Below are 23,887 nucleotides of genomic sequence, written 5' to 3'. Positions count from 1 at the left end.
TGAAAATTGTGGGCGGCAGAGAAAGGAAGAAACCCAGCTATGAAGATGGTGAAGAAGTGACTGATGGTGATTCAAAGAAAGGCGAAAGGGAAAGCTGGATGAAATCACTATGTAGTTGAGAGCTGAAAGTAACATTAAAATATACATATATAGGACAAAAAACCGAATCAACGAATTTCTAAAGGTTTTATAATATATTTATAATATATTATAATCGCCTCTAAAGAACTTTGCTACAATTTGCCCTGACTATCTTAAATAAATGTTAGTTCCTTCAAATTCAACATTGTCCATCCTTTATTCCTATAATATTAAAATAAATTCGCATGAAATTCGCATGTTTTGCGATTTTTGCTAATTTCCTGTTTGAGACATTTCACATTTCACACAAATTTCATGCACTTCCTTCCGGTGTGCGGAACTGGCTGAAAAGGCTGAAAACAGCAAAAGGAGAAGAGCACGCAGAAGGATCTCGGCCAGACAATAAATAGAAATCTAAATTGCAAAATATGGGCCAGAGGCAAACACACACTGCCGAGAGGCCTGTGGGAACCGCGTCCTCAAGCAGTAACCAATTTGATGTGGGCCCACCCTCGCATCGATAAGATCGTTAACCGAACGAGATCTGGGTCTGGGCTCTGGGTCCAAGGAGGTGCTGAGAAAATCTCGTTTGTTGTGGCAGGGCGAAAGATTCAAAGATTTCATTGTTCGCCGGGGAGCATCGGCAACAATGTTTGTTTGTTCAGCAAAACAGGTTAACAGGTATTTAGCCCGGCGATCAGTCAGGATTAAGAGTGATGCCTCAGGATGCATGCACTAGAGTGGGTGGCCAGGGAACATGTGGAATCCATTGGGAGTACCGACGGAGCATGTACGATGTCCCATAAATCAGAACGCCCTCATGGAAGGCCTTAAAGAACCGTTCAAACTTCATTTGCATTCCACCGGTCCCGAGTCCACACATTAGTCGAGCAATTAAGCAAGGGACGGACTCTACTCAGGGCACTCTGGGAAGAAAAAGGATAATGGAATGAAATGGTAATTTGATACGCGCACACTTATGGAGTGCGTTTCCCAAGGACTCGGATTGCCAGCGTCGACGGAGCCTCAAACAGGTAGCCCAGCGAGGGAGTCCTGTGAGCTCTGCAGCTCCGTAGTCGCAACGAATCGCAACGTAAGCAAACAAATCTACACATTCAATGATGGATCGATTCGGGCCCTCACTACTATCGTCCTGCGGCCGGCGAGCCTGTGAGCGTTAATTAGATTTGCACCGAGCGGTGCTCATCAAAGTGCTGGTCAGTGGAAATGTTCGGAAATCACAGACCAGACTCAATTTCGGGATAAACACCTGTGGGAAAGGACCTCACGCAGCCAAGAACAGCGAACATGCACTTGCACACATCTCTCTCCCCAGGACGTTCGTTCCATTGACTGACCTTTCCTCTTCTCTCCTTGGCGTTCACACATAGGGAGTCCCTTTCCCTTTCCCATTCCCATTCCCATTCCCATCTTCGTTTTCATTGTTATTCGCAGTTCATTCCTTTTATTAATTTGAAGTGCCCGCAACTCTGGCTTGGTTTTCCTTCCGGAAGAACGAACTCCTCCTCTCAGCTCGGTCCCTCCTACCCAGTGCTATTGTCCATCCCGTCCACGGCACTTCCTGTGGGTCAGTTGGACCATGTGGCCAAAACAATCTATTGTTAATTAATTGTGCTGGTCAAGGCACATGGGAAGAGGAAGTGAGTGCCTGTCAGTCAATCGCTGAAGCAGGAACCAAGGACTTTGAAGTCGCCAATTAAATGTTAGCCTTTTTTTTGGCTTATGCAAGTCTCAGTTTCAATATGGTTCAACGCGTAGTGGAGTAGCTTCCATGGCAGTATAATGGTCTGTCCGGTCGGGGCACTACGGAATAGCCAGCCTGGAGGACACTGGAGGAAGCGGTTTGCTTCGGGCTCCCAGCGCCTGAAAGTAGAGGTGTTTCTGTTTTCCCTCCTCCAGTCAATCTTGCAGGAAGCCCATTGGCTTCGCCTTGACCATTGCCTTTAGTGGGGGGAAAGGGACACATACCAGCTTCGCCAAACCGCCAGCGGGTTTAATACCAATTTTCAACTTTAAAAAGCCGTTAATTTTCTTGCATCGTCTTCTACACTTATCTTACACCAATTTGACATCGGAATACACAGTGGCGCCACGTAGTCTAGAAGACACTACGTAGTACAAATGGCGCCAAATACTACACGTTTTATACATATATTTTATGTAAAATGTCGAAACTACTTTAGCTCCTGTTGTGCCCTGTAGATGTCGCCTCTGCGACATTTTTATCTTATATTCCAAACTCTTATAATTATTAAATTTAAAAAATGACATAACAATGTGTACACAAGAGAAATTTAATTCTATTTATACTTTTAGTAGAAGCATAAATATAATACACATACAACTGTGTATGTTATCTGGCCTCCTTCCCTTCGAAGGACCACCACACCGTCCACTCTCATGTGTCATCCCTGGGGCCGCAGAGGGGAAGTCCTACATCTGTCGCTTTATGTGGCTCCAAGCTCACGCCTCCATCGTCCCAATCCTTGCCATGTGACTCTGGTCCACTGTTTTTTTCATTTATGCGCCAGAAGGTCTTTGCTTTTCCTTCGAAATTCATTTTAATTCGCTTTTATTTCTTTTTAATTTTTATTACATTTTCGTATATTAGCTTTGACTTTGCTTTAGTTGTATCCACTTTGAATTATTTGCTGTTTGTTTTTACCCGCTCGCTCTGCGGCAAAACGGGCAAAAAAAATAGAAGGCGGCATCAACAGCAGGAGTGGGAGTAGGAGTAGGAGTAGGAGCAGGAGCAGGAGCAGCAGCAGCAGGAACAGGAGCTCTGGCCAAACATTTTTTTGTGTCCAGCATTGTTCTCCTGGCTTATGCATGGCGGAGGAATGGGGGAACGGGGGAAGGAGAGCCCCGGGACTCTGGCGTCGGTCGCCGGGTCCGGTTTTGTAGTTATTGTCCAACGTTGACTGTTTACGCCGAATGCGCCCGGCCACGTCGCGATCCGCGGAGTAGGAAATTAAAAATGGCGAAATAAAGTTAAATTTTTTATGGTTTGTGCAAATAAGTCACATGCTGGCGTCCGGCCACCACCGGCCAGTGCGACAGGACCGATCTGGTACCCTCTGCCATTCGGGGACGGCGCTGCTGCCGCAACCTGATGTGCCCCACGTGCAGCTCGTCGCTTGTTAAGCAAGAAAATAATATTAGCATTAAGCGTTTGTCTCTGTGCCTCTGACAAACGCGGCGCCGTCCGTCATCCCCTCCCTTTTCCCTTTTCCTTTTTTCAATATATTTATTTTACAAAATGGGCGACAAACTTGTCTGTGGCGTGGCTCCTTTTTTGTTTGTGCTTCCACGAGTAGTTGCCGTGTGCGCTCGTCCTCCCTCTCACATGCAGCACATCCAATTAAGCAGCTCTGCAAATGGTCTAAAAAATGAGCAGTGGGTGGTGGTGGGGATTGGCCAAAAGAGTTCCCGGGGAATACGGGGGGCGCTCGCTCTAACGAGCCAATGAAAATAAAGTAATTATAAAAGGCTTAAATAAAATTCGGGGAAGAGTTTCAAGTAAATGAGATCCCTCAAAGCCGACCCTTACCTACCCCAAACGGGGGGCAAATGTGTGCTATTTATGCTGTCACTTCCATCCACAATTTTCGAAGTGTTCCACAGACTTCAAAACGGGTTTTGGATTGACACACTTGCACTTTCTTTCAATTAGCCGCAAAAGACCCTCGTGTGCCGTCTGGTTTATTTTCTTTTTCGGCCACACATTTGAAGATTTCTTCAAGACCATAATTAACTCATATTTAAAGCAGGAACAGGGCGTGGGTTGTCGGTTGTCGATTGTCGCTTGAGGTGTCGAGGTGTTGAGAGATAGGTCTCTCAAGAGACATGTCTGTAAATGTAGGCTGATCGCGTGACGGCCACAACAAAGGTGCTGTGTCTGGGGCGTTCTTAAGAGGCTGCCTCTACCGGGGCACGCTCAGTGCTGCTCTAGACGTGGCCGCGTTCGTGATCATGTGCCGACTGCTGGCGCTGTTGCTGTTGCTGTTACTGTTGCTGTTCCACTCCGCTGTGGCACTCTTCGAGGAGTGCAATCACCAGGTGACGCTGTCAACGGGCCAGAAGCTGCTCATCAACTCTCCCTATTATCCTGGCCTGTATCCGGTCGGCACTTCCTGCCGCTACTCGGTGGAGGCTCCCAGGGATCAGGTGCTGCAATTCAAGTGCGAACTGCAACTGCAAACGGTGAGGAGTGGGGGGTGGAGAGCGAGAGACACGAATTTCTGGAAATTTTCTTACCTTTTCAGCTGTCCACGGACCTCCAGTGTCGAACGGAGGCGTTTCATTTCAATTCCGAGGGCGATGAGGTGTTAACAAGTTCCGAATACTTTTGTGGCAGCGGAAAATTCGAGCGCAAAAGTTTTCTCAATCGTGCCGTGATTTCCTACATTTCTCACGGAACGGCCAAGCCCCCGCCAGCCGTGAAGCTAAAGGATAAGCTTCCTGTGCCAGCAACAACAACAACCACTACAGAGTCGCCGCAAGCTGAGGAGGAGGAAGAGGAGGAGGCGGAGGAGGAAGATGAGGACCTTGGCAACGAGGTGTTGAACGTACTGCAGGATGTAGGCGTCAGCGATGCCCTGGCCTACATGGCCTCCTTGCTCTACGACGAACCCGAGTCCAACAACGATGCTCGCCACACGCCGGCCACAGTTTACCTCCGCCTCTTGCCAAATCGCACCTCAAAGACTTCCGCAAAACGTGCCAAGATTGTGTCAAGTTATCCGCCCCCCTTGGCCGTCGGTGGCGGGCGTTTCTCCTGCCTCGTGGAGGCCCTTGTGCCCACGTGCAACTGCGGCTGGAGTCGGTCGCCCAGGATAGCCAGTCCCACCAGCGAGGAGGCCGTCCTGCACGAGTTTCCCCCGATGGCTGGCGTGCTGACGAAGAAGCAGGGAAAGGTCTTTTGCGGAGCAGCAATCAGTGAGTAGTAGAAGAACCCCCCACCAAGTGGCTCTCCTCTCGATCCTCTCGATCCCCTCTGTTCCAGTTCATCATCGCTACTTGCTGTCGGCGGCCCATTGCTTTCTTGGCCCAGAGACGGGCAGCGCTGCCCTGCTGCGCGTGGTGGTGGGCGAGCACGATCTGTCCAGCATCTACGAGACGTTCTTCACCCGCCGCTACGACCTGGAGACCCTCATCCTGCACGAGCAGTTCAGCCAGACCAACGGGCAGCTGAGGAACGATATAGCTCTGCTGCGGACCCGTCTGCCCATTGCCTGGAGCCAGAATGTGGGACCGGCCTGTCTGCCGCTGCAGCCGGTGTCGGGCGGCAAGAAGCTGCCGTTATCGGGCCACAAGGTCATCGCCGCCGGCTGGGGCACCACCTCATACGGCGGGCCCCAGACCCATCGCCTGCTGAAGACCACCCTGGACGTGATCAGCGGCCAGCAGTGCCGGGAGACTCTCACCTCGTCCGGGGTCCCGCCGCACACATTCTGCACGTACACGCCCGGGCGCGACACGTGCCAGTACGACTCGGGCGGGGCCCTGTACGAGCGGATCAATGGCCGCCTGATGGCCGTCGGAATTGTGAGCTTCGGCCATGCCTGCGCCACCAACCAGCCATCGGTCAACACGCGAGTGGCCTCCTACATCAAGTGGATAAGGGCCAAGAGTCCCGAGGTGGCCTATTGTACGAGTAGGGGATAAGGCTAAAGGAGATTGGATCGGAAATAAACGCCCCTTCTGCTAGAAACCCATGAAAGACTGAGCACAGAACCCACTGCACCGCCCCGCTCGACTCTTGCCCCATTTTTGCCCTGTCGTGCCGCGTTAACCCCTAAGTGGGTGTCAAGTTTGTCGCTTTGCCTGAACGCGTTCGTCGCGCTCTTCGCGCGCATCGCCATTCATCTATCAATGATGCATGGCAATCGGAACGCTCCACTGGAGCTCTATGCCACCTGGCTGGGGCAGGCAATGCAATTAAGAGCAAATGTCAACTAATTAACGGTGCGGGGGTTTGTGGCAGCAACCCCCCACCCGGCCGAGTACTGTCAATACAAACTCTTTTCAGTAGCTTCCTTTCAGATAAATAATTAAACGATTCGCATAACAGATGAAGCCCGCTTTTAGGCTTAAAGGCAACGCGAATCGTCTGCCAGCTAGCCTGGCTAGCCCGCCGGATGTCTATGTCTATGTGGTTTGGGGAATCTTTTCATTCCATTTTTAGAAGAGCCTCTTTTTGTTTGCCGTTGCACTTTTTCAATGCTGCTCGCCTGCGTTTTCCCCTTATTTTTTTTTGGAATGTATTGACTGTTGTTGCTCCTCTGTGTGTTTGCTTTTGTAGTTTTGGTGCGCGGTGCACGGTGCACGGTGCACGGTGCACGGTGCCTGTCTATGTCTGGGCCTGGAATGCCTTGTAAGCCTGTTGTTCAATTCACGTGAAACGCGAGTCAACTGCAGTCTGCGGGCGGCATCAAGTGTTGCACGGATCTTGGGGGAGGCTGGTGGCACTAATTGAAAAGCAGCAGCCACTAACAGCAGGCGCAAGCACAAGCAAGTACAGATACAGTGAAATTTTGAATTCAGGAAAAGCTCTTTGCCCCAAAGATGAACTTTCGAAGATTTGAAGTTTCCATAGAAACATCCACTGCATCGGTTATCCACTGTAATAAGAAAACGAATGCGAAAACCCTTCTGCATTTCCATCCTTTTTTTGGGTTTTTTGCACAGCAATTTCCTTTGCATTTGATTACAAAAATGGCCGCTCCTGTTGCAGTCGTAATGCACGCCTAAACATTTGCGTTTAGTTCTCGTTTTGGGGCAGCTGCAACTGCAGCATCCGCCTAGACTTTGACCATTCATTAGCACGCGTGTGTGTGTGTGTGTGCGCCGAAAAACTCTAACAAGCTCAAAAAGCAATTTGCAAGAGGCCGTCGAAAAAATTGGCAAAAATATCGACGTGCTGGCTCGTGCAATTGACGTTTTGTGGGAGGGGGGCGGAGAACGGGTCAGGGACGAGGTGGCAAAAGGATTTTGGGGGACTAGGGATTGGGGCCAGTTACATACATAAAACCACGCGTCGCACAAAAGCCGCCAAATCGTCGTCGCTCACAAAGCCCCCAGCAGCCAAAATACAAAATGGCTGCACCACAATAACAAAATCAGGGATGTTCCAAAAAACACTATTTCCCCCAAAAACTATTCGGAAGGACAATGGAGACAGAAATGTCATGGAAAACGTTTCTGGGAACAGGCCGGTTTGCCCTCAAAACAAAATTCGTTTCGTGGTCAGAAATTAGCATCGTTTTTGGGTGTTTTTTTTGTTTGCCGGGATTATGGCGATACTAGTAGGCCAATGAAATCCCTTCGCATCTCTGAAACCACTAACATGACAAAAATCACAAAAGTATCAGTTTGGTGATGTGCTTGTATCCCTCAAAATCATAAGTTCCTACATTCATACATATTTCGATTAAAAAACAGACATCAAAACGCATAATGTCCATCTGTCACGGCTTAGGAAACTCAGCTCTGGGAAAGCTTCTCCAGCCTTCCAAGACCCTCGCCTACACCCACTGCATTAGAGCCAAGTCTACGGGCATGCCGGCACGCCCCCCCCTCACGATGATCAAAAGCTATCTGAAATTGCGGATGATGGAGGCTACGGCAATGCGGCCGGTGCCGGACACAGTGATCCTTCAGATCATCGACGCGTGGAAGCCCAACTTCAAGCCCTATCGCTGCCTGCTAGACGGTCGCTTCTGTCTGTCCACTTTCAGGGGCAAGCAGAAGCGAAATACCGCCAGGGCAGAGGGCCCCAAAAGGGGGCGTCGTGCCCAGCAGAAGAGTCTCTTCAAGGAAGAGGACTTTGCCGATCAGGAGCTATAGCTGAAGTACATCGACGGTGGACTGCGAAGATGAACAAAATTACAGGATAAATTGGAGAAAATTTTGCAGCATGCGGCACTGCGCCGTTTAAAAATAAAGGTTTTTGAAATGCAAATGGCTTTTCGTCGGAAAAGGGCGTAAGAAAACATCGAAAGATCTGTCAGATCTCCCTTGAATTGTTTTCTATATAAAAAATCTCTCTCTGCATGCACTTTAGTCTCGAGTTGCCCGCCATCTGGCCACCCCCTTGCCCCACTTGCCCTTGAGAGCGCAGCGTAAAACATAATTAAACAATTAAAAAGGCTTTCGGTGGGTGGGGGTGCTATACTTAGCCCAGTTAAGAGCAGCGCACATCAAAGCCGGAGAGTCTCGGCGGCGCCTAATTACGCCGACAAGTGCAGTGGATGGAAACGGAGAAATGCAAATGTGCGGCACAAAAAATACATCAAAATTAACTGGCAACAATTGAGAGCGACAATATGCGGCCGGGGGTGGGGGGTGGCAAGTTAATTGTGCAACTCGGTGAAAGGAGGAGCCCCGACACGGACTGGGGCTGCAGCCGGGATAGTAGGACAGTGCAATAGACTAGAAGTGGCGGCAGGACCCTCGACCAGCTAGTCCTTGCTTTTCTGCCATTGATTTTTTCTATATTATAAAATTTATGCTACTCGTGCTCGCTCTCTGCGCTTTGTTGTGCTCCACCTCCAGGACAGCACTTCATTTTCAGCCTTTCCTTTTTATAAAGTCCTTTTTTTTCGTTGCAAACATTTTTTCCAAGCGCTTTTGAGCTTTTGTTGTCGAGTGCAGCAGCCGCACCCAAAGAAAAAGGCTTGACAATAAAAATTATGAAGCATATTACTTGAGGGCACTCGAGTTCCTCTTTTTATCCCCACCACCACCCCGCCCCCCCCAGGCATCCCTCGCTTCTGTCACTTTTCGTGCTGCCCTTTGCTTGTTCCCCTTTGTTTTTCTATATGTTTTTGTTTTTCTGTTTTCGTTTTGCTCTTGGCTCAGATCGGAAGGATGCGAAAATATGCCAAACGTCTGTCGCTAGTTTCTGGGGAGTACTCCGGCGTGTTAAGTAGCAGAAAGGGCCAAGAACCCTTGCGATAATAATAAACTGAATGAGATGGAATTTAGGATACGAGAGAGAAGAGGTGAAAGCCTAGAGGAATGGAGAGCCAGAATTTCTGGCAGTAAGGAGGCAGTCTTCCTGGATACCAAGACACGCACCACGAAAAGGAGAACCCCCCTTTGCCCATCATTTGTTGAAAGATTTTCAAAATTGAAATACCAATTTGTAGTATTTTATTGAACTATTGCTAATTTAGTAGGTACCGAAGATCATGTGGCGCCGGAACTCCGCCCAGCGGTATTGGGCCGAGTGCACTTGATAACGGTAATCACGACTCGGCGATGCTTCGGATCGCCTGCGATCCCTGCTCATGTATATGAAGGGCGTGTTGCGACGGTACTCGGGGTGCAGGCTATAGGAGCTCTCCTCACAGAACTTTGGCCGTGTGCCAATGTTTCGAGTCTGGGGCACGCAGCGGCCCAGAGCGAGGGCTCCGTTGCACAACAGGCTAGCCAACATTGCGGACATGATCAAACATCTATGATGGATTGTCTAAAATGTTGGGAAATTTCGTGGGAAATGTGTCGTGCCTGAAGTGTAAACGTAAACGTAAATGTAAATGTAAATGTAAATGGGTTTATATTTTACCTTGAATTATGGCTCCAAGGCAACTGATTCCCATGCTCCTCTCCAATTCCTCCAAAAGTATTCCATTTTCATTTAGAAGTTTACCAATTACTCGTTCGTATTAATTATATATTTGGTAAAAGTCTGCTCGAAATGTTTCCGAAGGAGTATGGCATCGAAGAGAGGGCTGAGGCCCGAGGCCCGAGGCCCAGAGCTTAGAAGGCCGTTCGCCCGTAGATCATGGCATGCCGGAACTCCGCCCATCGGGTGCGGTGCGAGGTGTACGATGGATAGGGACAAATGACCTTGCGGGAGATGACGCCGCTCCGCGGTGTGTTGTATTCGTGTCGCTGGGCGGACACTTGTCGCCGGAGCTCCTCGCTGTTTCGTCTGCGCTGCAGCTCATCCTCGTCATCCTTGTCGTCCTGCTGCTGGCGAAAGATGACCTCGCGAACGGTGCCCACCCGCTGCTCGTCATGGGGGGCCTGCATTTCGTAGCGCTCCTCCACCAGGGCCTGTGCCTTCCGGTCCTGGTCCGGGTAATATCGCCGCTCATCTTCCGGGGTGGACTCCATCCCGCCCGAGGCCTGCCTGTGCTGCTCCCGCTTGTGAGCTCCGACTTCGGTGTCCAGATCGCCAATGGTGTGCGCGCTCAGATCCTGGGATCGACGTCGCCGGCTCCTGGTCTGGTCCAGTCCTTGTCTGCCACTGCTGTGGCTCCAGTAGCGGTTCTGGTTCTGGTTCTGGTTCCGGTTCTGCAGCATCAACTGCCTGGCTGCGAACCAGTCTTCTCGCTCGGGCCACTGCCGGCTGCCGCAGCCGAAATTCATCATCGCCCGATTAATCGCCGCATTGTGCACCGGCGAGTAGCCACTGTACGAGCGCAGGGACAGAGTGAGGACCGGCTTCATCGAAGTGCACATCGATGAGAACTGTTTCACGCGAGCCGGCATTTCGGGAATTTTGCACTTTGCTTCGAGCCAAAAAATTTGTTTCAACAACAACAATTTAAGAGAGAATTTGAAAAAATGTTCTTAAAATTTAGAAGAAAAAAAAGATCGAACAAAAAATTTTCGTAGTGTTTGCGAAGACAGTAATTTGGAAACTGAGAAATACAAACTCCCAGACAGTCCTTCGAAACAGACTCAAATGCTGTCTTTGTCATGGACTGCTTTCCATTTCCTTTTGCCTGACACATGACGAACAGATGACGTGGAAAATAAGGTAAGCCTGTGTAAATAAATATCATGATTTATTTATAGCCAAAAGCAATTCAGTTCGGACAAACAAAGCAAGAATAAAAATAGAAACACACAGAACAGTCTTCAACGCATGATTTCCACAGATTTATTAATTTTTCATCAGTGCTCGAGTGGGGCCACGGCTGGGGGCCTTTGACTATATTTTAAGCAATTTGAGATGAGAGCGAGTCTGCAAATTGAGTTAGTACACAATTACAACAACAATTATGAATGAGGTCTGCCATTTTACAATAAATGGAAAACAGTATTAGATGGGCAACACCATCCTCTGGCCGAACAGGGACTACTCTCTGGCCGGCAAGTAGAACAACGTATATTGAGATAGGGTATTGGATAAAAGTTTATTGCGGAGAAAGAACCATGCCTGACGGTGTTGTATTTTGTGGCCAGCGGGGGGGTGTGATTGGGGGGGCTGTACTGCACGTTGTTTAAATGTAGGCAAAGACATGTCACTGCTTTTTAATTTAAATGCAAATTAAGGCCTTTGTCAACACTTTGGCAAACTCAAGACAACGGCGATGACAACGTTGGCAGCCCGAGGCCAAGGAGGCGCCCAGCCGTACGACTAAGGAATTGCTAAGGACTACATATATGAATAGTTTTAGATACACAAGCAATCAATGCTGCACATCCTTAACGCACACAGACCGCCCCGCCCACATAGCGCCACATCCAGTTGAGGTGGGAGGTGATGCGAGTGTTGACACCGATGCCGTAGGGCTGTCCACAGGCCCGCCCGTAGCTGATCACGCCCAGCAAATACATGCGTTCGCGCTGGCGCAGGATAACCGGGCCGCCGGAGTCGTACTGGCAGGAGTCCTGGCCCCGTCCGCTCGAGTCGTACGTGCACAGCTGGCTGGCGGAGATACTCGAGTTGTACTGCTGGCGACACACCGAGTTCTCCAGAGTCAGCAGCGTGGCCTTCTGCAGAGTGTTCGACTTGGCGGCGGCAAATCCCAGGGTCCCCCAGCCGGCGATGTCCACGTTCTGATAGCTGAACGCGCTGTCGCTGTGGGGGGGAGTGGATGGAAGCAGATTTCAGAGCCTGGAAGCACAATACATTTGCGCCACTTACGACTGTCGGACGGGCAGACAAATCGGAGCCACACCCCTCGACCATTCCATGGCTGTGGCCGTCTGCAGCAGAGCAATGTCATTGAGATCTCCGGAGGAGGTGACCGTGTACGCGGGATGATTGATGATGCTGAGGATTCGGTGCTGGGCAGCATAGATCGACTCGCTCGCTGCACAAGAGAGGGGTTTAGGGGGTTGCACCGACTACTCCCCAATGGACCCAATGGACCACTCACCCGTGCTTAGATCGTGCTCTCCCACGAGCGCCAGCAGACGACTGGCCACCGGCTGACGGACCGTGCAGTGGGCAGCTGTCACAATGAAGCGATTGCTCACGATCGTCCCGCCACAGAAGATGGGCAGAGTGGAGGCCAGGTCCCTGAGGCCCACCATCGAGGGATACTCGTGCTTGGCCGTCTCCACGCCGTTGGCAACACGATTGGGGTAGGACCAGCCGCAGTCGCAGGCCGCCGGACGGGCCACGGCCTGGCAGCTGAGCCGCGCTCTCTGGCGGCTCTGCGCGCTGCTCGAGTAGTAGGCCAGGGCCAGCGACTGAAAGTTGGAGGTGCGCGAGATCTGGCCCATGCGGCAGTAGCGCTCGCCATCGCGGAACTGCAGGTCCCCGTCGCGGGAGACAAACAGGAACTCCGAGCCGCACGTATCGGGATACTGGCAGGGGGAATGAGTCGGAGGTAGAACTTGCAACGCATCCAAGACTTACCACTTCGTAGCGACAGCTCAGCTGGATCACATGATTGCTGGGAGCCTTCAGGCGGAACCTGCAACTGCTGCCACTCGGCAGGGCCCCCGGAAAGTTGAGGCTGGTTATGTTGATCGCCTGGTTCGACAGCAAATTGTAATGCCTGGTGCATTGCTGCTGGCCGGACACTGCACTGAAGGCGATAGTCGCAAGAAAACTTAGAAATCTCAGGCCGAACATGACGGAAAGGAAGCAGATGCTGCTATAAATCTGAAGCGCTGACAGAACCACTTTATATAGGACTGCCTCCGGCAGATAAGAGTGAATATTTCACTTGTTTTAAAGAGAAACACAAATATTGGCTACAGATTGAAGTCAAGGCTACTATTTACATGATCTTGAAGGGGGGTTTTTGGGGCAAGTCGCATATTTATTCTTAAAGGCTGACCACACAATTGGTGTTGCCAATCTTCTGGCGTATCCAGCTGATGTGGGACGTGATCCGGGTGTTGACCCCCATGGGGTACGCGTTGGCGGCACAGCTCTTGCCGAAGCTGATGATGCCGAGGAGGAACTGCTTCGAGGAGCGCAGGATGACGGGCCCGCCCGAGTCGTACTGGCAGGAGTCGCGGGCGTTGCCCGAGTAGTCGTAGGTGCACATCTGGTTGGGATATATTTCGGCCACGTCGTTGTACTCCGTCTGGCAGTCCTGGTTGTTCACCACCATCAGGTTGATCTTCTGCATGGCGGCGGATGTGGGCCCGGCAAAGAAGAGCGTGCCCCAGCCAATCACGTCGACAGTTTGATACGAAAACGTCTGTGTGCTGCTCAAATATATCGATTTAGATCGAAGGAGGGATCTCTCTGGGGGGAGACTCTGGGTACTCACGTGCCAACCGGCGGCAGGCAGATGGGACCCACGCCACGGGACCAGAGGATGTTCTGGGCCGTTATCAGAACCGCAATGTCGTTCTTCACATCGGGCTCGTCCTCGTACTGTTCATGGCGGATCATCTGTTGTATGGCGTACTGCTGGTAGTACCTCGAATTTGAAGCTGTTTAAGCAGAAAAGACTGGGTTTATCAAACGACTTGCTTTCGATATAGAAGCTCTTACGGTTCTGTAGATTGTTGGTTCCGGCAATAGCCACAATATTGGTGGCCTGCTTGATCTGCAGCGTGCAATGGGCGGCGGTAAGGATGTAGCGATGGGCCACTAACAGGAGATGCCAATTGCGGGTTAAAAGGTCACACCAGCTGTTCTCAGACTCTGCCACTCACCTATGGTGCCGCCGCAGAAGGAGGGCTGATTGCTGGTCACGTCCTTGAGGGCCACCATGCTGGGGAACTCGTTGTCCGCCGCCTGCTGGCCATTGGCAATGCGGGAGTTGACCGACCAGCCGCAGTTGCAGTTCTGCCGGCTGGTGGTGAGGGTGCACTTGAAGCTGCCCCCCTGCTGTCCCGTCGAGATGTAGGCGAAGACCAGTTCGGTGAAAAGCGACTCCCGGGCGAAGGTGCCGCTGCCGCAGAAGTTCTCGGCGCCGCGCATCAACAGGTCTCCCTCGGGGTCCAGCCAGAAGTTGTCCGTGCTGCACTGGCCACTGCTCTGGGGCAGGCTAATGGTGCACTGCACCTGCACGGAGTAGTCCACGGGTGCCACGAAACGGTAGCGACAGGACGTGCCCGCCGGATAGCTGCCGGGATAGTAGGGGGACTCCACGTAGGTCGTGCCCGGACTCAGGTTGTACGTATTATCGCAGCCCTCGAAGTAGGCCAGAGCGACGGGAGCCAGGGCCAAGAGCCAGAGCCCTGTGAAGATTAAACGGCGGCCAAACATTTTGGCCAGACCTTACGGTTTCGAAGCCAAAACTCAACTGGGCCAGACCGATAATGCCACCCACAACTAATGCCAGAGACAGTGCCAAAGTTAATTAAAAAAAGAAAGAAAAGGCCACGCTCCAACAGTTGATAAAACAGTTAAGTATACGCCTCGTTCGCCCTATTATGCAGCTGTTTAAATACAATGTTAGGCGGCACCGGCCCCCCCTCCGCTGACCTTGGCCAATGCACAGCCTATCCATCTTTGAACTTGGCCAATAGCTGCCCTGGCATTACTCAATTTGCCAGATAAGCGGCACTGCACTTACTGTGGGTCATTGCTGTCTAGTCTGTCATGTTCCAGGCTTTAGCTTCCAGCACCAGATCCACCAGCTGCGCTGCTGGCGATAAGCAAAAGTCGTAGGCAAATAAACGGTTTGTTGAATAATGAGTTCCAATTAAGAGGCAAACAGCGACGATAACATACGGAGATCTGTTCCGTCGGATTCACTTTTCCTGCCTCGATTGTGGGCAAATACGCGATAAGCGAAAGATAAACCAGATCCAGGAAATTAGCTACCGCTTGTACTTTCCCCGTGCGTATTTTACATTAAATTCTTTATATTTTATGGCATCAATAGCACCATCTTTTATCTGTACAATACCTTTTGTTTGGGGGTTAAAAAAAAGAAGCAAATAAAAAGCAAAGTTGTATCTCTTAAATTCATACATTTGTGGTACATTTCCATCAGTTCTTGTTTGCGGATGGAAATTTGTTATCAATCTTTATTTAAAGCTGTCATTCTATGGGATTATTTTTGCGTTTGTTACTCTCATATTTGTGCAAATATATTTGCTTGAAACAAAGAAAATGCCAGTTTTCCACTCCAAAAAGGTTTGTTGGTCTTTCATTAACTTTGTACACACACAATACCCGCATCGCATGTAAATCTCCTTCGGATCTCGTGGAAAAACTTACAAAAAATGTCTTAAAAATACAATGAAAAGGCTTTAAATTTTGGTCGACAAAAATGCATTATTGGGGGGATAGTAAAGCAATTATGAAAGGGCTGAAAGGGTGCGGGTAAATGTTGATGAATATCGAGCAAAGTGTCTATCAAAAATTGACTTTACATACGCACACACACATGCACGCGCGCATAGAAAAATCAGCGCCTAAAAGCATGCAGCAGTTTCTGTCTCTGCCGCGCTCGGAGCCATGTAATTATAATATGGCAGCATTTTTATCCACTCTTTTGTTGTCCCCCCCAATAGACCCTCCATCCCCACTGCCTCTGCTGTACATAGCCTGGCCATGTCTATATTTTCTAGTGTCACACACAGTTTTTGTTGCTCCATTTGAAGAGCTTCCCATTTGTTTTTTTTTTGTTGTTTTCTGAATTTTTTTGCCATGCATTTGCATTTGCACTAATTTGACTTTTGTATTGTTGCGGTTCCCCCGTACCCTGCCCGGCAGCGCGTTTATGTGTTGGAGTTTTTTGCTGGTCCTTTTGGCTTTCCACCAATCGCATTTCCTCTGCCACATCTCTGATAGTATGTGTGTGCCTGCGCGCATGTATTGGTGGGTGGGCTGCGCTACGCACTTTTTGACTTTTCGTTGAGGAAAATGCGTTTTCATGCATTGGTTGGCTGTCGAGAGCCGGACTGGGCGTGTGATTGGGTTTGGTTTTGGGTTACAGCTGGGCTTGAGGGTGGGGGTTGGGGGTTGGGTTTTATGCTTCTATCTCTCTATGTGGCTCTGTGTCGTTCTTTTCGTCTGCACTTACATATATAAATATGTCTGTGTGTGTGTGTTTGTGTGTGTGAATGAATTTTCCCAGGCCGTGTCATTTGATGCGGCTGTGACTCTGTGGCCATATCATTAATTGCCGTTAGCTGGCAAGAGGAACTAGGCACGGCCAGCGTGCAACACACACAAATTAGTGGGCAACACGCTTTGTATAGAAACTACGGCTATGGAAAAAACGTGTGGAAACTGAAACTCCGAGAGAAAAGCGGATGGAAATAAAGGAGATATAGCGAAGGCCCTGCAATGGTTGGAGGCCAGGGCATGCATGTTGTATAAGCTTTAATCGTGTTTGATTACAGATGGACTCTACGTACATCTGTATATGTATGTATGTCTACGTATCTATAGAAAAAGTATGGTTTTTGGTCACATTTCTGAGGTATTAATATACATATGAGGTACGAAAAAGTGTGCAATTCTTACGTTTACAAATAACAAACTCTTTTGAATTTCCTCTCAAATTTTATTGCCAATGAAATGTGGAAAATATTTTCCCTTTCATCCCAACGATGAACAGTAATTGCAGCCATCAGAGACTGTCTTTCTCTCTATCTCTCTCCCCCTCTCCATTTTCCCCCACTCTTGACGTTTCTATCGGCCTCTTTCGTACGGTACGGACGTAAGTGGAAACACATTCAATTTGCTGCACCTTCAATCACAATAAATCCATACAAATTTCCGTTTTTTTTTGTAGAAAACCTTTTCAAATGCAAACTAAGCAAATTTTAATTAATGAAAAATTGCAATTAAAAATGGGGTTTTCTTCCAACTATCCAACACTCTAGCATGCGCCGTGAACAGTTTTTCATTTGCGGCCGTAAAAAAAAGGAGGAGAAAAAACGTAACGGAAGGCAATCCACAAAACAAACAAAAAACGTGCGCCCAGTAAATGCATAAAAAACACAACGCACTCTGTACATACGGCGTATGTACAGCGATGGGTGGTCGGGTGGTCGGGCTGTGGGAGGCGTCATCTAAGCACAGGCTCTGCCGCTGCAACGCTGCCAGCGTCGCCGATTAACATAAACACGTAAAAAACATTAACAGAGCCACAGCAGCGACAGCGGCAGCGGCAGCGACAGAGGCAGCGACAGAGGCAGCAACAGCAGCAGCAGCGGCCAACGGCAATGCAGTTAGAAAAAGCAACAAGAGGAAAACTATGGCACGCGGCGGGAGAGGGGAGCTATTTCATACATAGATAACGCGGCGTATGTGTAATGTGCGAGGGAGACGGAGAGAGCCAGCCAGCCAGCCCCAGAGCCGGCTCTCTCGGTCGCTCATTACACTCATTTCGCATAGTAGTTTGGGGTGGCGCATAGGCAATTTTCCTCACACACAAACGCACACACACACATACACACACACACACACACGCATAAAGAAGAAAAAACTGCGCTGACTGCGCTGCCTGGCAGCACCCAAACCCAATCACAAAAACGCGTTAATAAGAGGAAAACGTGGGGCAAAAACTACACACAGAAACACAGACACACGCGACACACACAGAGACACACAGAGACACACAGACACTCGGCCAGAGAGAGGGAATGACTGGCGCCAGCCAATCACAGAATTTGTTTACGAATCGTGCGGCAAAAGCAACAGAAAGAAAATACTTGGGGAAAAAAGAAAAATCCACCCACAGCATCGCTCTCGCTATCGCTCTCCATCTCCCTCTCTGCGTCTGTCTCTCTCGCGGCACAGTTTTTATTTTTCCACAGCGAGCTCTCTCTTAAGCGGCGCCCGTTCTCTTTGGTGCTCTTTCGCCTGAGTTTTGCCAGTGGATTGAGTGGCTGGCTGGGGCGCAGAGCGAGCGGATGGCTGGGAGACTGGTTTGAGGTTTGGAATGGGGATGGGGATCGGGGAACGAGTTTCTCTCGATTGATGTTTTAGTTAATATGTTCACCAAAATTTTAATTGAATGCTCCATGTTTGTGAATGTTTGATGAATGCTGGGCAGAGCGAAACGGAGTGGAGTGGAATGCTGGGGGAGCGGGCAAAGATTGACCAAATCTAAAGCGACTTTAATTGGATTTGATATCAGTTTAGTATGGGACTAGAATCACTAAACCTACTCTGAAATGCAAATGTTTTATGAATTCCCGAAAAAGAGGAATGAGTTTATAGGTTTTTATATTTAAAGAAGTATTAGTGAAGCGATAATGGCCAATATTCTTGAAGATTCCACTGGATTCTCAACGGACTTTTGGGAAAAACTATTAGTTATTAATTTAAACTGCCCGCCGGAATAGACTCCTTATAATTCCACATAATTAAATGAGACCATCGCAGCCATTACTCAACCACTTTACGACATTCATTAACCTAGAAAGGAAAAATGATATAAAAATACCCATAATGTCGCCCCAAAGAACTTTTCTATTAGCCAACAATCGATTACAAAGGCTTACGACCTGCGTGCCGGGCTATAAGCAGATAGTGTCCCCCGCAGGAGAGGGCCAGCTCCAGGAAGGGTGCAAAGCGAATAAAGGGATGGAAGAAGCAAACAGTTAAATGAAACTGTAAACATAACGCATCAAATGTTAATGTCGCCTAATTGTGTAATTGTGGTGTCGCTTTTTGGCCGCCATTTACATAGGACATAACAATGGAACAGTCCCTCGTAATGGTGCGGGAATTGCCACTAATGAAGGCTCAGAGGAGCGGGGCTGAAAGCACACGCTAATGAAGTAATTACAACAATTAATTTAATTATGAATTAAGCGATTGTTGCTGTGTTCCCGACATTTATGGGCAGTTCAAAGGTTGCTCTGGTCGCGGGGAGGGGGGAGTTACCTCGAGTTTGTTTGGTGAACATGTTGACAAAGGACAACGAAGGACGAGCAGGTACAAGCCTGGGCTTCGGTTAAGCACAAGGGAAGCAGTGGAATCCCTTTAAAAGGGATAGGAAAAAACTTTGGGCAGTTTTCCAAAATTAATTTAGTAAAATTCTTCGCTTTAAACCACCAGTATCCACTCACCGCAGAATCAGGAAATGTTTTTACATATTACTCATACGCCTCATGCGACCGCATGCAAACCAACAATCGACTCCCTGCGTGTGTGTGTGTCCATGTGGCACTAATGAGAGCTGCAGTCGCACACACACACACACACACACACAACTTATTATCCAGATTTTCGCACCTTTTCCGCATGTTTTTGGTTTTCGGTTTTTGGTTTTTGGTTTTGTCCCTCCCGCCGTTAATTGAAATATAGAATAGCAGCCAATTAAAATGAAAATTATTGCCACGCATTATGGTAGGCCCCACCTCCGTGCCCCGTGTGGATAGAGCTGTGCCACTGTTGATTATTTGTAAATTATTGCAGGGCCAATAGCACCGATACTCTGTGGAGCATATGCACCTAATGAAGTCCCATTTTGATTGTTTGAAATGGAAATTAAGACCCGAATCGTGGCATAAATAAATGTATTTAAAATTAGGTACATATAGATCCTAGACTGCAATGATAAGAAAAGAAAAAACTTCCACTAATCATATTAATCGTTTATTAGTCACAAATACCTTATCTGATGCGTAATTGCCTGCTAAGTACTCGAATATGTATTTTTTGACTTTCAATCGAAGCGGCGGCCTTCTGGGAAGTGTGGCGGTGATTGCGATGGACAGGCAGTTCTGTCGAAATGTTTGCTATCTACACCCTTGACCGATCAAGTCAGGTCGGTCGAGGCGATCACCTGTCCGATGTGACCGACTTTGGGGCTGTTGCAAGATTTATCCCAGTCCCCGGGAACGATCGATCTGCAAGGGTATTTCCACTTCGCCGCTTGAAGGGTCTTTTTTGTTTGTTTTTTGTTTGGTTATCAGAAACATTGACACTGGCTGGAATACAGATGGTGTTCTCCTGTAAGTTAATCATTTCATAGTAACTGGTAATCTACAAGTACCGCACAGATAACGTCCATTCACCGAAATCGAATTCGATGATTGGGCTTTACGGGTATAAATAGGTTTCCCCAAGGGATCAGGAAACAGTTTTCGATTAACACCGGTAGTGGGCCAAGATGAAAGGTGTTCTAGCCACGTTGCTGCTCAGTTGGCTGTCGCTAGCCAGAGCCGAGCCGCACTTTATCGATTGGGAGGTGGGCGTGGGGGAGCAGGATGGATTCAGCATGGTGGACTACGAGCGGCTCATGGATCTGCGTTCCTTGGGCACGGAGTTCTTTCGGCATTTCCGGAACATTTCGGAGGCGGACTCAGAGCTGCTCGAGGGCCGGCTGCCCAGTCAGCAGGACCTGGTGTGCCTGGCAGACATGGCCCAGTTTATGCAGAGCCTGACGACGGGACGGCTGTGGGCCCTCAACAGTAAGTGGCATTCTTCAACTAATTCTGCAAAACGCTCGGCAATGTGTGACTGTTCGCAGTGATTGATTCGTGGGGAACCATACCGGCTGGCTATCTGAAGGGGAATATCATCGATATGGGCAACTACGACGAGTGCACCAGGGTGCACAAGGCCGTGAGCGAGGGGCACAGCATTCAGGGGAAGTACTGCCTCTTGGAGCTGCCTATTGCCAAGTGGCTTGGCTTCGACATGGACCTCTTGAAGGCCACCAACATAAGGACCGCTGTGTGCTTCCCGTCCTCCTGCTCCGCCGCGCTTATGGAGACCTTTTTGGGGCAGCTTCTTCAGCGGCTGCTCAGTGTCAGCGATGCCAAGGATAAGTTTGCCATAGACGAGGCGACCTGCAGGACAGGCGAGACCCCATCCCTGGACAGCCTCACCATTGTGACCATGTATGTACTGAAATGTTAGCTGAAATCAGTTGGCCGCGACTAACCAGGCTGTTCACCCTGTTCACGCCAGTGTTCTGCTATCGGTTCTGGCTTCTGCGACGATTATCTGCACTGTCTACGACTACCTCCTGTGCGGAGATAAGAGTGAGTGAGAAGGGCCGGACTCTGTCCCAGCCCGGCTAATGCTTTTCCCTTCTCCGGCAGAAACGCCACCGCCCCGTCTGGTCGGTACGTTCTCCGCTCGAGCCAGTTCCCGGAGTCTCTTTGCCATCGTGGACCCCAAGTCGAGTCCCAACGTCATCCATTGCCTCAATGGCATACGCTGCCTGTCGCTCATGTGGGTGATATTTGGCCACGAATATATCTACGCCCTGAAATCGCCCAGTATCAACCAAAGCGATCTGCTTAGCGTAGGTACCGCTGCCATAGCAATGCCATCTGGGCGGTCACACCCTTTCCAACCCATTCGAACTTCTTGCAGTGGGTGCAGCAGGCCTTCTCCAGCTTCATCATATACGCTCCGTTCTCCGTGGACACGTTCTTCTTCCTCAGCGGGCTGCTGGTAGTCGTGGTCTCCCTGCGCTTTCTGGAGAAGTGAGTGCCGCCGTCTAATCCGTCTCGGCGAGGCTGGTCTAAGTTTTCCTCTGATTTGGCAGAACCAAGGGCCGCATAAACGTGCCGCTGATGTACCTGCACCGGTACTTGCGCCTCACACCGATGGTGGCGGCCGTCATTCTCGTGTCGATGAAGCTGCTGCCCCTCCTGGACGACGGACCCCTGTCCGAGGAAGTCAACTTTGGGGACTATGCCGTGTGCGAGCGCACCTGGTTCTGGACCCTCCTCTATTTGCAGAACTACGCCACCAAGGAGATTGTGGGTGACATTGGGGCGCCCGTCGACACACCCTCTGACCCTTGAACTATTTCAGTGCATTCCCCATAGTTGGTACCTGGCCGTGGACATGCAGCTGTATCTCGTTGCCCCGTTTCTGCTGATCGCTCTCTACAGGTGGGGCAAGAAGGGGGCTGCGGGCATTCTGCTGCTGATGCTGCTGCTCTCGTCGTGCCTCTTCGCCACCATTCTGACCAACAAGTACCAAGTGATCTTCAAGTAAGTTTCCCCCCGAGAGATATACTCTTTCCTCCCGTGCTCATGCCCCTCCGCGATCAGAAAAGGTGACCCGACCGGGGAGAAGCAGCGGAAGCTCTACTTTCCATCACACACCCATGCGGCTCCGTGGCTGATCGGCTTCCTGTTCGGCTACTTTGTGCACCTGAACCGCGGAAGACAGTTCCAGCTCAGCCGCCTCGTCGTGTGGGCCGGCTGGCTGCTCTGTCTGGCCACGATCTTTGCCTCGATCTTTGCCATGTACCCCTACGCCAAGCTGCTGGAACCCTCGCCATCGGTTCTGACGCAGGCCGTGTTCTACACCCTGACCCGCATGGGCTGGCCCCTGGCCCTCTGCTGGGTGTTCTTTGCCTGCATGCAGGGCCATGGTGGACTGGCCAACAGCTTCCTCTCCTCCCCCCTCTGGCAGCCGTTGTCGAGGCTTTCCTACTCGGCCTACATCTGGCACGTGTTCATCGGCGAGGTAAGCCATCGACGAATCCGTACGCCCTTGCATTTCACCAACTTTGATACGGTAAGTGAGCCCCTCCCCCCACCCCACTCCCCTCCTCTGCGACTAATCCGATGCTCCTCAGATGCTCTCCTTCTGGTCGACCTTTGGCTTCACCCTGCTGATCTCCTATGCGTTCTACATTATGATCGAGGTGCCGATGACTGGCTTTGAGGCCTTCATCCTGCGCCCCCGAAAGCCCACTGCGCAGCCAGTCGAAGCTCAAGCCGAGCCTCCTGTGGAGTCTCCGAGCGAAACAGAACCTAAGCAAAGCGTCTAGGATCTAGCAGTGTATTACAGGCTCTCTCTTTTATGAGTATTCATTGGCTATGAATTATAGTAGTTTTAATCTTAAACTTTAGTGCAAATACAAGGCTCCGATATACTCGCAGAGTACGCATTTAATTGAAATATAAAATAAGCCAATTAAAATTAAAATAATTCCCACGCCTTGTGGTCTGTGGCAGGCCCCAACTCCCCACCTCCTCTGCTCCCTTCCGACGATGGCAGACAGTTGATAGTCGCTGCATTTATTGAAAATTACTGAAAATGAGCAGCGGGGGCTATGCCACCACCAACAGTGCGGCTGCAACTGTTGATAATTTGTAAATTATTGCACTGCTGATAAAACGACTGGGCTGCATATTTAAATACATTTTCAATATGCCCTTAATTAAGTCCGATAATCAGATTTTAATTGCCTCAAATGTTTGGAAATTTAAGAAAACGAAGTCGATCCATGGCCACGAATGTTTTTCATAAGGACATTGAAAGACAGGAGACTCTCTTAGGTACCAAGAGATCGATTAAAATAAATAACTTTGCACTGAATTCAGTTCCTGCGTGTGTTTCTTAACACTTTTTTCCTTAGTTCCTGGCATATATTGTTTTCATTTAGCAGGGGGCGTTCCGATTTGCTTCTAGTCAAACAGATCTCCTGAAAGGATCTCCTCCAATGTGTCCATGGAAAACTACTCCTTTGCTCGGTGTGTTTGAAAAGAAAGAGCTTCCCCTTAGCTTTTTCCACCGTCCAATCTTTGGGCGTACAACCTATTGCCAAGGATACAGCTAAAATATGTGAAGTAGTGCGTACGCTTTTGAACTAATTTGTGTTGTTTAAAAGCAAGTAATTTTCATTATTAAATCTGTACTTTTTGTGCTTCCTTCAACCTACATCACAGCCAAACTCTGGTC

The 23,887-nt window shown here is 49.6% G+C and overlaps 6 protein-coding genes across 7 annotated transcripts; 2 read left to right on the top strand and 4 right to left on the bottom strand.

Moving 5' to 3' along the window:
* Positions 1-3,673: 3,673 nt before the first annotated feature.
* LOC108157958 (venom serine protease 34) lies at positions 3,674-5,809 on the top strand. Its single transcript, XM_017290103.2, has 3 exons — positions 3,674-4,305; positions 4,368-5,040; positions 5,108-5,809. The coding sequence occupies exons 1-3, from the start codon at positions 4,075-4,077 to the stop codon at positions 5,767-5,769; spliced, it is 1,566 nt and encodes a 521-aa protein (XP_017145592.1). The 5' UTR covers positions 3,674-4,074; the 3' UTR covers positions 5,770-5,809.
* A 3,417-nt stretch (positions 5,810-9,226) lies between these two features.
* On the bottom strand, positions 9,227-10,788 carry LOC108160995. Its single transcript, XM_017295303.2, has 2 exons — positions 9,674-10,788; positions 9,227-9,615 (listed from the first exon to the last, which is right to left on the bottom strand). The coding sequence occupies exon 1, from the start codon at positions 10,603-10,605 to the stop codon at positions 9,868-9,870; it is 738 nt and encodes a 245-aa protein (XP_017150792.1). The 5' UTR covers positions 10,606-10,788; the 3' UTR covers positions 9,227-9,615; positions 9,674-9,867.
* LOC108157959 lies at positions 9,278-9,544 on the bottom strand. Its single transcript, XM_017290104.1, has one exon. It carries the CDS (start codon positions 9,542-9,544, stop codon positions 9,278-9,280), a length of 267 nt encoding a protein of 88 aa, XP_017145593.1.
* A 448-nt stretch (positions 10,789-11,236) lies between the features above and the next one.
* On the bottom strand, positions 11,237-12,959 carry LOC108158256 (venom serine protease). The gene is made up of 4 exons (XM_017290493.2): positions 12,710-12,959; positions 12,225-12,657; positions 11,990-12,158; positions 11,237-11,923 (listed from the first exon to the last, which is right to left on the bottom strand). Exons 1-4 carry the CDS (start codon positions 12,926-12,928, stop codon positions 11,548-11,550), a joined length of 1,197 nt encoding a protein of 398 aa, XP_017145982.1. The 5' UTR covers positions 12,929-12,959; the 3' UTR covers positions 11,237-11,547.
* Positions 12,960-13,097: 138 nt separating this feature from the next.
* Positions 13,098-14,576, bottom strand: LOC108158185 (venom serine protease). The gene is made up of 4 exons (XM_017290403.2): positions 13,969-14,576; positions 13,805-13,903; positions 13,578-13,743; positions 13,098-13,512 (listed from the first exon to the last, which is right to left on the bottom strand). The coding sequence occupies exons 1-4, from the start codon at positions 14,522-14,524 to the stop codon at positions 13,125-13,127; spliced, it is 1,209 nt and encodes a 402-aa protein (XP_017145892.1). The 5' UTR covers positions 14,525-14,576; the 3' UTR covers positions 13,098-13,124.
* A 5,731-nt stretch (positions 14,577-20,307) lies between these two features.
* LOC108158204 (nose resistant to fluoxetine protein 6) lies at positions 20,308-23,084 on the top strand. 2 transcript variants are annotated; one of them, XM_017290427.2, is made up of 9 exons: positions 20,310-20,643; positions 20,703-21,075; positions 21,146-21,219; positions 21,280-21,485; positions 21,557-21,669; positions 21,732-21,948; positions 22,004-22,185; positions 22,246-22,717; positions 22,779-23,084. In XM_017290427.2, the coding sequence occupies exons 1-9, from the start codon at positions 20,343-20,345 to the stop codon at positions 22,971-22,973; spliced, it is 2,133 nt and encodes a 710-aa protein (XP_017145916.1). In that variant the 5' UTR covers positions 20,310-20,342; the 3' UTR covers positions 22,974-23,084. The 2 variants fall into 2 exon arrangements, with proteins under 2 accessions (XP_033248264.1, XP_017145916.1); XM_033392373.1 differs by lacking the exon at positions 22,779-23,084 and having other exon boundaries at positions 20,308-20,643; positions 22,251-22,316.
* Positions 23,085-23,887: the final 803 nt, after the last annotated feature.

The sequence above is a fragment of the Drosophila miranda genome, chromosome 3 (assembly GCF_003369915.1).
Source record: "Drosophila miranda strain MSH22 chromosome 3, D.miranda_PacBio2.1, whole genome shotgun sequence".
Lineage (NCBI taxonomy): Eukaryota > Metazoa > Arthropoda > Insecta > Diptera > Drosophilidae > Drosophila > Drosophila miranda.
This window is presented reverse-complemented; position numbering and strand designations above follow the sequence as displayed.